The sequence below is a fragment of the Myxine glutinosa genome, chromosome 8 (assembly GCF_964187855.1).
Source record: "Myxine glutinosa chromosome 8, kmMyxGlut1.1, whole genome shotgun sequence".
In the NCBI taxonomy this organism is placed as follows: domain Eukaryota; kingdom Metazoa; phylum Chordata; class Myxini; order Myxiniformes; family Myxinidae; genus Myxine; species Myxine glutinosa.
This window is the reverse complement of record NC_136268.1, coordinates 150,096,211-150,109,034: the sequence shown is the minus strand read 5'-3', so window position 1 is coordinate 150,109,034 and position 12,824 is coordinate 150,096,211. Positions and strand designations below refer to the sequence as shown.

The 12,824-nt window shown below is 46.3% G+C and overlaps 1 protein-coding gene across 1 annotated transcript in view; it reads right to left on the bottom strand.

The window, feature by feature from the left end:
- Positions 1–12,383, bottom strand: part of LOC137433012 (beta-parvin) — an 85,105-nt gene extending 72,722 nt beyond the window's left edge. The window contains exon 1 of the mRNA XM_078783840.1: positions 12,251–12,383. Within this exon, the coding sequence (XP_078639966.1) occupies positions 12,251–12,359 (109 nt within the window). The 5' untranslated portion in view covers positions 12,360–12,383. The remainder of the gene's footprint in view (positions 1–12,250) is intronic.
- Positions 12,384–12,824: the final 441 nt, after the last annotated feature.

Sequence of the window (12,824 nt, the reverse complement as noted above, 5' to 3'; positions counted from 1 at the left end):
ATAAAGGAGTTCCCCATCATGGAGCAAGCGTGTAATCATTGACGAAGAGGCCCCCTTTTTAAGGCTGAAGAAGAATTTGGTTGGAGCATCAAGGTCGTGTATGTACCTCATCTTCAGGCGCAATAAAGCATTTTGTGCTCGCCTTTCGGATATGGAATTCAGTAAGGCCGTTTTTCCATGGATTTGTTGCCTCATTCCCTGGTAGCTCACACTTGCGGTTCCCTGAAGCTGTTCCTGTAATTCCAGGATTTCATCTTCAAGTAAGGTTGTGGTTTTTCTTTCCTCTTGAACACCATACGCACGATATTGTTGGCAGAACAGTCTGATGTGCGTTTTGGCATTATCCCACCATTGTCTGAGGTTTGAGAAATTCCCTTGGGAGGCAACCAGAATATTCCAAATTTCCGGAAAAATGTCCTTAAAGGTACTATCATCAAGTAAGTTGTTATTAAATTTCCAAAAAGCACTCTTGTGTTTCGGGCAGGGGGCAGAAATTTTGAGAAATGTTGCGCTGTGGTCCGAGAATCCTGATGGGCAAATTTTGGATGACAGAACGAGGCGTTCAAGTGGAGGATTAATATAAAACTTGTCCAAGCGAGCAAGTACAATATTACCCTGAATACATCGACACCATGTGTATTGCCTGATTGATGGGTGCTGTACCCGCCATATATCTGTCAAATTCATTTGTTTTAAAAATTTGGTGAGAGGGATTGTGGAGGCAGGATGGGGCTCTGCACTGTTCCTGTCGAGTTGGGGTTGGAGGGTGCAGTTAAAATCTCCACCAATACAAACATGATTGTCTTGGTTTTTTAGGGCGTTTTGACTGTCGAGGGACGTTAGGTGTGTCCCAAGGTCATTAAAAAAAACTCGCCGAGCTACAGGCGTACTTGGGGCATAGATATTAAAAATAGTATAGAATTTTCCATAGTAGTGGAATTCTAGGGATGCTAGGGATCCCTTGTGTATTTCGTCGAATTTAAGCGATGAAGGCGAAAAGGAGGGGCTAAGAATTATTGCGACACCGCCTTTGCGGGAGTCACCGTTACTAAAGAAGGACAGGCCGGGGAAGAGCCTACACCACTCTGCGACACAGCAGTCGTTGGCATGGGTCTCTTGTAAGAGGGCAATGTCAACTTTCTTCTGCAATAAAAAATCCCTTACTTGAACTTTACGGACAGAGCTACATCCTCCGTTAATATTCAGGCTACAAATGGAAAAACTCATTACAGCTATAAGGAGGAGTGACCACCACTCAATTTTTTGATAGCAGTTCATTCTTAGCTTTTTGCAACCACTTCTTTAAACGGTGACGTTGGGAGGAATTGAAATTAAAAACGTGGGGCCGTTTTACCATCAGTTTAGCGGAATGTATAAAATCAGGTAGCTCCGGAAAAAAGGTTTCTATTACAACATTCCTTTTTCGGAATGTGTCCTTAAGAAACCTTTTTATCTCGGAGGGAGGGATTGGAGGGATTTCTTCTTCCTTAAGGCTACCACATTCACTAACAGAGTCATCTATATCAGATGGCTCAGATGGTGTGTCACACTGGTTTTCATCATTTATCTCCTCACCGTCATCACATCCCTCCACGTTATCGGATGGGGCATAGTCCATAGAGGGGGGGGACGGGGAGGGAGAGAAATGAGCCATCTTCAGGGGAGGGGGGGGGGGGGTACTAATTTTTGTGGTTCAACCATATCAGTTTCTAGGTCAGTAGACAAGGGCGAGGATTCATCCACATCTATGTCCTCCAATACCGAGAAACGATTTTCTGTGACGAGGGACAAATCTAGGCCAGAGAGGAGGGCCTGTCGGTTTTCAGTTGTAGGTTTTTTAAAGAGGTGACCGTTTTCATCTGTTGTTTGCAGATGTCTTTTTCCTTTTGGGCAGACTAATTGAAACTCGTCCTGGTTAGTGGGAAGAGATTGCAAGGGTTTGGGGGGAGGGGGGGGGGAGGGAGGACGTGATCATCGGGAGGGGGATCCCATCGGCTACCACGGCGGGAGAGGTAGGATCAGTTATAGCAGGCAACAAGCTGTGATTGGACGATGTCGCCTGGGGGGTGAGATCTATAGTTAACAGGAGATGGCTGCAATTAGATCCTTCAGTAGAGGGAGGGGCCCCTGTTTCAAGGGGAGGGGAGGGGGTACGGCGGGGGGGTTTGGATTGGTGGTAAGAGGGCTTGGGTCGGTGGTGGACAGATTGGGATCAGTGGTGGTAAGGCTTGGGTCGATGGTGGGAAGGTTCGGGTCGGTGGTGGGAGGGCTTGGTTCGGCGGCGGGAGGGCTTGGTTCGGTGGTGGGAAGGTTTGGTTCGGTGGTGGGAAGGCTTGGGTCGGTGGTGGGAGGGCTTGGGTCAGTGGTGGGAGGGTTTGGACCGGTGGTGGGAAGGTGGGGGGGTTGCTTATTCCCGGTTCGGAGGGGAGGTTGCACTTGTGGAGAATTCTCTTTTCGGGGGCAGTCATGCTTAACATGCCCAAATTGTCCGCAGCCAAAACATTTTAGAACGTTGGTGGACACGTACACTGTATATTCGTTCTGTTGATGTTTTAATTTTATTATAAGGTTTAAATCCTTCTGGGAATTTTTTAAAATCATAAACACTTGCCGCCGGAATGAAACCACGTGCCTTAAATCGTTGTTTCGTGACCCGAAGGGAATCATGGAGATACGAGACACGATGGTACCGTATCGGGACAACTCTTTAATTAGTACATCGTCGGATACAAATGGGGGGCAATTTGATATCACGACTTTTATCGCTGGGCTATCTAGTGGGGAAATCATTACAAATAAATCTGGATCGATTGTCAAACCCTGTTCGACAATTTGTGGGACACAATCCACGTCGGACAAAAAAATAACGATCCGCTTGTTCATCCGCGAAGCGGCAACAACCTTGTCGATCCCGACAACACGACCGGTTGCGAGGACAACGTCCTCGACACTAACCTCACGTTCCGGAGGTACACAAAAGAACCCGTGCTTACGGGTCAGGCTCTGAAAGGCCGTAAATCGAGATAGTGCAGCTGCCATGCTGGAACAGCTGCACTTACAACCCCTCCCCAACTCGGGGAGGGTGAATATATAATACAATCTTCCCTACCCGAACTCCGGGAATGGGAAGCAATCAGACCTCTCCGATTTCCCTAACTTCGGAAAAGGGAGGCAACAAAACAAACTGAAGGAAGGATAAACGAAAGGAAAAAAAGGAAATAGAGGTTTAAGATGAAGGAGCAAACACCGATCGGGCGACGCCCAAAAACGGCGAACCCTTACCAGCGATCACCCTGTGCTCTCCGGCTCTCTCTCCCGTCTCAACGTATATGGGAATCACCAGGAAGACTCCACGAACAGGTACAAGGACACAGAGGGGGGAAAACGGGGGGGGGGGGGGGGGGAATGGAGCAACAACACAGAGCACTCACAGGCCTCCACAAGCAGACGCCATGACAGTACAACCAGCATGCAAACGACCAGCAGGGGGCGCGAGAGAGAGAGAGCGAGAGAGAGAGAGAGAGAGAGAGAGAGAGAGAGAGAGAGAGAGAGAGAGAGAGAAGAGAAAGAGAATGTTAACACGCTTGTCTCTTGTCTATTCGTGTCCTTGGAGTTCAAGTAACAAACTTAGTAACAATATTTGGTGCAAAAAACAATGCAAGTAACTTTCCTTTTAATGAATCCATATCCATTTGACTATCTGTTGAGCATAATGGGTTATTTTCTTTCATTGTCGCAGTCATCGATTCCTAGCCATTAAATTGATAGCTTTAACATTCTACAAGCTCAGTGCCTCCTTGTCTTTGCTTCTTGCCGAACGCCAGACTGTACTCATGTGTGTAGAAAATGGTAGCTCAAACCTTTCAAGAACCTTCTCGAATTTCGCAGCAAGAAAACTGGGCTGGCAAGATGGCCGAGAGGTACACACACTCACCTCTAAGGTGTCAACCCAGTGTTCCACAGGCAGGGTGATTCATCAATGTGTCTGCCGTCCCTCGGAAGGACGTTAAACTGGGCGTCCCGTCTGTCATCATCAGTTGGTGGATGTTAAAGATCCTACATTGAGAGCCAAGGGGTAAATTAACATCAGGATATGGTATTTGAATCTGCATTTATTGACAAGCCTCCATGTTGATGAGATCAAGAAAGATAAAATTTGTATTTGTTGACACTTATTGTTTAAACGTCCTTGATACGGTATTTGGTTTTCATATTGTTACGTTTGTGAGGGGGTAGGCAATGGAATACCTTCGGGCCAGGTGGGATTGTATAGGATAGTGTGCTCCGAATGTCGCGATGAAGAAGAACCCCCATGACCTAAGTCAGGGATCCGTTAGACCTGATGTCGTGTAAAAGTGCATCTTTGTCCCCATGACGAGGGGTGGGGTTATGTTAATTAGGTAGGGGTTAATGGTAAATCCCCTGTATGTAAGTTTCCTCTGTGATTTCTCCTTTGTTCGTTATAACACACACCACACCAGCCATGCACGCTACACCTAAAATAAACATTAAATAAGTAACCGGAACCAAGACATTGAAAACTACCACGGGTTCCGCCAGGTGAGCCATCACGAGGGCACAAGAGGTGAGTGAGGCCATGCCCTGAAGAACGATTGGTCAGGACGGCCATAGAGCAATGAGATGGGACTCCCTGGTAGGAGCATGCGCGGACGTCATCGGATGACGTAAGAGCCCGGGGAACAAAAGAACGGTGTCCCCGACATTTTCTCTCTTGATCGAGCCGTCATCACGAGCAGTCAAAGTTATACTTGGTTCTGGATTTCATTGCGAACAGTCACATTAAATGTGACTAAAAATTTTCTTTCTGCCTCTTGTGCTGGGTTCTGATTGCGAACAGCCACATTCTTTATTTTGGTCTGGGCGATTGCTGTGAGCGGGCGGATCCTTTCCCTGGTTCATTGGTGCTGACTCTGTGACGGCTGTGTGCCGTGCCATGTGAGCTTGGAGAGTCCGTGTTTTCCCGCGCACTGACTCGGGGACCCGTGCTGCGGCTGGCGGGTGAAGGAACTGCGCGCCAAGGCGTGTTTTCCCGCGCAGAGACGCGGGGCCTGTGACGATCTCCGACGGGGTTCAAGAGCCACTCAAAGCTGAGTACACTACATTTTACTTTCGTTTATTTTATCATCCCCTTGTGTTGTATATGAGTCTGTGTGGGGGCACTCCATTTAGGAATCTTGGTTTTATTGTGCATTTCTTTGTCCCTGGCATTATTTTTTATTAAAGCTGTTTTATTGTTGCATTCGAAATCCGTGTCAGTTTGAGTTGATTACCAGGATCAAAGACGTCCAGTGGGATCCGTACAGGTAAGAGCTTCGCTACCCTTCGCTACCCTCATCCCCCACGCGTATTCACACCGCCATTGGATTGAACGCCTTGGAGTGCAAAGCTGGATTGGCTACCCATTACCTTGGAGGATCTTAATCTCTGGGAACACGACAATATTGTCCTCTCACTCTCGGTTTATGCTCCTTGTCATCATCTCTGCCACCGAAGGTGGACGGACGCACGTTATGTCTTCACTCCGTTTGTTACTTAAATCTTTTGTGTATTGTCTTCACACCTTTAAATCGAAGATTTTTCAAGTATACTGGTTGGTCTTGTGCGTTATTACTTGCCAAAAATCACCTGGTGTTGGCCTAATGGTTAGGGCGGCAGGCTAAGGATACTAAGGTCCTGAGTTTGAATCCCGCTGAAATAACGCCGGGTAGGGTTGACTCAGCCTGTCATCCTTCCCAGCCTGTCATCCTTCCGAGGTCAGCTAAATGAGTACCAGAACACTGGTTATAGAGTGTTACGTGCTCCTCCCCGACTCCCTGGTCACGGTGTACCTCCGAGCCCCGAGAGGAGTCACGGCAGAAAAATGTGTTATTCTGTATGTCAAAGATCAAGGGAGAAGCCACCCCAATTGTTACTCACAAACAAATATTGTATTAAGATCACACAAGAATAACAGTACAACAATAATAGTATTCAAAAGTACAATCAATATGTCCTATGATGGTACCATCAGTTTTGTAATATTTAACTCACTGTGCTCCAAGTGAGTGAAACACGAACATTCCTCAATGTCTCTTATTCCCGGCTTCGAGACGAAATTGATTCGCTCCAGCGATCGCCAGAACGAGGTCCAATCGAGACCAGAATACCGTGCGGATGACAAATACAGTCACACAGCCGAAGCTGCACAAAGGCGCCCTCAAGGCGCCTGGGAAATCCAAAGGCACCCTACAGACGACTGAGAGATCACACCCTCGGGTATGGGCGAATTAACCTTCAAAAAGCCACGTCACACACACGCCCCAGATCGACGTCTGAATGCGGTGGAGATGGTCGAAAAGAGACGAAACCGCGAGCGAAGCACTAGTCCTGAGCGAGTCAAAATGGCCGACGACCCGGTCTCGTGGCGCACGGCCCGGCGATGATTCTCTCCTGAATCGATCGCAAAACCTGACACGCAGGTTGACCGGTCACAGCGATGACAACTCTGTCGTAGGAATCCCTTTCCCGGAAACCCAAAAGTTCGCTAGTGACTCTGGCTCGCCAACGTTCACTTCAGAACCCGGAGCAACTCGGCTTTCTTGTCCGACTCATTTGCTCCGCCCTCTTTTTCTCCTCTTCCTCTTCCTGGCCGTCCGGTTCCTGTTTCATTTAAAACATTCACTTTTAACTTTTTAAAATAGAAATCTCTATTCCCTTTAAATGACAACAATAATAATACATGGAATCAGAAATGTTTCAAGTGGATGAAAACCACAACAACGGAGGTGACGAATCCGTAACAAGAGGCATTGCATCAGCGGCAGACGCGCCCACTAAAAATGATGTAATCAGCAGCCGGGTGGCTGCACTCGATCCACCCACTTGGCAAAAAAAATTTTTTGGACAAGTATGTTGATCACTCCGTTTTGTGTGTTTGTTTGTCTGTCTGTCCACTCACTTACAGTGCATTCAGAAAGTATTCAGACCCCTTCCCTTTTTTCACATTTTGTTATGTTGCAGCCTTATGCTGAAATCGTTTAAATTCATTTTTTCCCTCATCAATCTACACTCAATACCCCATAATGACAAAGAGAAAACAGGATTTTAGAAAGTTTTGCAAATTTATTAAAAAGAAAAAACTGAAATATCACATTGACATAACTATTCATACCCTTTGCTATGACACTTGAAATTTAGCTCAGGTGCCTCCCATTTCTCTTGATCATCTTTGAGATGTTTATACACCTTGATTGGAGTCTACCTGTGGCAAATTCAATTGATTGGACATGATTTGGAAAGGCACACACCTGTCTATATAAGGTCTCACAGCTGACAATGCATATCAGAGCAAAAACCAAGCCATGAGGTCGAAGGAACTGCCTGCAGAGCTCAGAGACAGGATTGTGTAGAGGCACAGTCCTGAGGAAGCCGACAAAAAAAATTCTGCTGCATTGAAGGTTCCCAAGAGCACAGTGGCCTCCATAATTCTTAAATGGAAGAAGTTTGGAACAACCAGGACTCTTCCTCGACCTGGCCGACCGGCCAAACTGAGCAATCGGGGGAGAAAGGCCTTGGTAAGAGAGGTGACCAAGAACCCGATGGTCACTCTGGCTGAGCTCCAGAGATCCTGTGTGGAGATGGGAGAAACTTCCAGGACAACCATCACTGCAACACTCCACCGATCTGGGCTTTATGGCAGAGTGGCCAGACGGAAGCCTCTCCTCAGTGAAAGACACATGAAAGCCCGCTTGGAGTTTGCAAAAAAGCACCTAAAGGACTCTCAGACTGTGAGAAACAAGATTCTGTGGGCTTTCATGTGAATGCACTGTATACTTGCCTACAGGTCACAATTTTAAACCGATTTTCACGAAACTTCACCAAATGGTGGAGTTCGTGGTCTGACAAAATACTGTCTATTTTTGAGGTCAAAAGGTCAACCAATAGGCCAAAGGTCAACCACCTTTTTCAAATTTCTAAAATCCTAAATTTTCATCCGATTGACTTGAAATTTGAACAGGATTTTCATATCAGCTAACTGAATTCAACCACCAACTATTTGTAAGATCAACATTGGCCAAAGGTCAACAACCACTTCAGATTTCCAAAATCCTCAATTTTCATCCGATTGACTTGAAATTTGAAAATGGGATTTTCATATCTGCTTACTAGTCTCAGGGCTTTGATGAGAATCCAAGCGAAGCGTACACTCCTCTCAGATTGCTCCTGCTGCATGTGGAATGGAAGGCGTTTCCATTGCCCGGAGATTTGATAAGCGAGGATTAACGGTTGCCATGTCTTACGGATGCGACAGAGCTTGCTCGCTTTCCAAGAAATACATTTATATTCCAAAGAACCAGCTGAGAGAGGGTCGGCGAAGCAGGACGAGACGATGTAAAAACTTTCATTTTTGTGCAGATCGCTGCCGTACGGAAAATAAAGGAAAGATTATCGTACAATCCTATACAAGGAAATGTAACACACCAAAATAGGATGTCTCATGTTGCATTGTGAGCCTGGTGTTGGCTTAGCGGTTAGGGTGCCGGCTTGGGATCCGAGAATCCCGGGTTCGAATCCCGGTCAATCGCTGAATTAACACCAGGGGGGTTGACTCAGCCTGTCATCCTTCCGAGGTCGGCAAATGGAGTACCAGGTCACTGGTAATTCCGTGTTTGTCGCAAGAGGCGACTAACATGGTTGGTGGCAGGAAGGGCGTCCGGACCATAAAACATTGCTTAAAAAAAGGGGACCACGGTGCCCGGAAAAGGCCAACCCCTGCTCTGCGGGGAAAAATGGCCTCTAAAGGCGGTTCATATCTGCTTACTGAAACCAACCACCAACTATTTTTGAGATCAACATAGGCCAAAAGGTCAACATAGGCCTAAGGTCAACCACTTTTTTCTTATTTCTAAAATCCTCCATTTTCATGCGATTGACTTTAAATCTGAATAGGATTTGCATATCAGCGAACTGAATTCAGTCACCCACTATTTTTGAGATCAACATAGGTCATAAGGTCAACATAGGCGAAAGGTCAACCACTTTTTTGAAATTTCTAAAATCCTCAATTTTCATCCGATCGACTTAAAATTTGAGGACGATTTGCACATCAGGTCACTGTATTCAACCACCAATTATTTTTGAGTTCAAAAGGATGCTCTACTGAGTGCCATTGTACTTTGTTCTGTTTTGCCGAGTGTTGCTCTGAGTGATTTTTCATTCTGTCTGTCCTCAATTTCTGTCCATCTGTTTGTCTGTCTGTCCATCTGTCTGTATGTCAATTGCTCACAGGTCAATTTCAAACTAATCTTTACGAAACTTCACCAAATGGCAGAGTTGGTCATAAGAAAGAAGCCTATTGTTTTTGAGGTCAAAAGGTCATCATAGGCCTGAATTAAATTAACATAATTAGATTAACTTAAAATTTGAAGAGGATTTGCGTATTTGGTCAACATAGGCCGAAAGGTCAACAACTTAGGTGGAGTTTCTAAAATCCTCAATTTTCATCCGATTGACTTGAAATTTGAACAGGATTTGCGTATTCGGTCACTTAATTCAACCACAAATAATTAATTTAGGCCAACATCTAGGCCAAAAGGCGTTGGTTGGCCTTTTGGCCAAATTTCTAAAATCGTCAATTTTATTCTGATTGACTTGAAATTTGAAGAGGATTTGCATACTTTATTGAATTCAACCACCAATAATTTTTAGGTCAACATATGCCAAAAGGTCAACATAAGCCAAAGGTCACCAACTTAAGTGAAATTTCTAAATTCCTCAATTTTCATCCGATTGACTTGAAATTTGAAGAGGCTTTCCATATCAGATCACTGAATTCAACCACCAAATAGTTTTGGTCAACATAGGCCAAAGGTCAACAATTTATTCTAGGGATTCCGCAAGTATCGTGCTCGACTTATTTCTTGTTTGTTTCTTTGACTGCCTGTGAGCAGGATATCTCAAAAAGTTATGGATGGATTCGGCCAAAACTTGTTCTACAGTTTGGGTGTTTGACAAGGATGAATCCATTCTATTTTGTGACGGTCCAGATCCGTTGTGTGACGGTCTAGATCCGTTGTGGGATGATCTTCACCATTGAGTAATAGGGCCGAAAACGATATATAGCACGATATCTCAAAAAGCTGTGGACGAGTTATGACAAACTTGGTGGAAGAGTCGGGTAACTGACAAGAACAAGCCGATTCGAGTTTGGTTCAGGTTGGATCCAGATCCGGCCCATCCAGTGGATACAAAACATAAATTGTTCAACCCGGTGGAGGTATGTATGCTCTCTACCGAGTGCCATTCTAGTTACCCTCACCACCGAAGGCGGATGGAGGTTATGTATTCACCCCTGTGTGTCTGTCTGTGAACACGGTATCTCAAAAGGTTGTGAATGGATTCAGAAGAAGTTTGTAGACAGGTCGGGTGTGGGACAAGGATGAAATGATTCGATTTTAGTAAAGATCCAGATCCTCGAATTTTAAAGTGAGCCATCACCATTGAGTGACAGAGCAAAAAACGATATTTAGCACGATATCTCAAAAAGTTGTGGTTAGGATTCGGACGAAACTTAGTTTGTTCTGTTTTCCTTTATTACCGCCGAACACCCGTTTTTGATTGGGTTTCACTCTAATCATTTATTTCCTCTTCGAGAATTTTGAATTCATCTCACGACTCGTATGGCAAACAATATCTGTTCACTTCTCCATCCCGACTCATCTACAAGGTTAATATACGACACAAGGTACACAACACAAACAGTTACACGAATTGTGCGATGACAGTGTGTGTGTGTGTGTGTGTTGTGATGATGGTGTGTATGTGTGTGTGCGATGATGGTGTGTGTGTGTGTATGTGTGTGTGCAATGGTCTGTGTGTGTGTGTGTGTGTGTGATGATTGTGTATATCACTATATGTGTGTGTGTGTGTGTGTGTGTGTGATGATTGTGTATATCACTATATGTGTGTGCGATGATGGTGTGTGTATGTGTGTGCGCGATGGTGTGTATGTGTGTGCGTGATGGTGTGTATATGCGTGTGTGTGATGATGGTGTGTGTATGTGTGTGTGCGATGATGGTGTGTATATGCGTGTGTGTGATGGTGTGTGTATCTGTGTGCGTGTGTGAGATGATGGTGTGTGTATGCGTGTGTGATGGTGTGTGTGTGTGTGTGTGTGTGTGTGTGTGTGTGTGTGTGTGTGTGTGTGTGTGTGTGTGTGTGTGTATGTGTGTGGAATGATGGTGTGTATATGCGTGTGCGATGATGGTGTGTGTATATGTGTGTGTGCGATGATGGTGTGTGTATGTGTGTGCACGATGGTGTGTATGTGTGTGCGTGATGGTGTGTATATGCGTGTGTGTGATGATAGTGTGTGTATCTGTGTGTGCGATGATGGTGTGTATATGCGTGTGTGTGATGGTGTGTGTGTATGCGTGTGTGTGTATGTGTGTGGAATGATGGTGTGTATATGCGTGTGCGATGATGGTGTGTGTATGTGTGTGGGATGATGGTGTGTGTATGCGTGTGGGATGATGGTGTGTGTATGCGTGTGCGATGATGGTGTGTGTATGTGTGTGTATGTGTGTGGGATGATGGTGTGTATATGCGTGTGTGATGGTGTGTGTATGCGTGTGCGATGATGGTGTGTGTATGTGTGTGTATGTGTGTGGGATGATGGTGTGTATATGCGTGTGTGATGGTGTGTGTATGTGTGTGGGATGATGGTGTGCGTATGTGTATGATGATGGTGTGTGCGATGATGGCGTGTGTGTGTGTGTGTGATGATGGTGGTGTACCTTCATACAACATTCTCCGATTACAAGTGCACGGGTGTTTCTCTCGCTAGTACAAAACCTGCTGGTCCAGTCGAGACCGCAACGTTTACCGCTTCATCAATCATGGCGTTCAATACTACAATAGCAATCGGGATACAAAACGCGCTACCGGGGCCGATTTACCAAACGTGAGACCTGTAGCTATTTGAAGTGATCTCTTGTCAAGCAAAGCAAACACACCTCGCACGTGAGTCACGCCCATCGCACGACGGAACGCGAAGCGAGCACCTGAGCTAAGGGACACAACCGTAAACATCGCGTCGCCTCACAGGACCGAGCACGTGTGGTGACGATCTGTGGTGACGATCTGTGGTGCCGATCTGTGGTGACCGTGTGGTGCCGATCGTCCCACAGAGGGTCCGTTAGCGGGACGGGACCCCTCCCTGACGCGCCCGAGGCGGCGACGCGTCCGAACCTTCTTTGGCCTTCTTTTTCCGCGTGAGCGTGCCGATCTTCCCGATAAAAGACTCGTCCTTCCGGCCCTTCAACGACCCCGTGGGCGACTTCACGGGTGAGGACGCCATGTCGCTGCGACCCGAGGCCTCGTGTTCGATCTCTGGCTCGGGAAGGGCCCGGGGCGCGCTAGTCTAGGAGGCCCGGGGGGCCGTCTGCACGAAAGGGCGGCGGCGGCGGAGGAGAGGGAGGGAGGGGGTTCGAATCGCGCTTACTCAAACTTTCCCCAAACAAGGAAAATCGGAATCATGTGTCATCCATTCGGTGGGAGCACGGAAAGCGTCGCTGACAAAGCGCTTTAATCCAATTCAAACAAACCACAAAATGAATCACAATGATCATCGCAACGATCAAGAATCAAGATACAAGAATCTCCGTTACCAATAAATAAATATAACCGGAGGGGGAAACGGTCAATTTGCGATCAAAGGGATCAATGCAGTGAAATCGCCTTCATGACGCCGACGGTATCGTCATTGGAGAAGGTTTCGGAGGGGTCGGGGGTTTGTGCCGACATCGGTGGCTTGGACGGCATC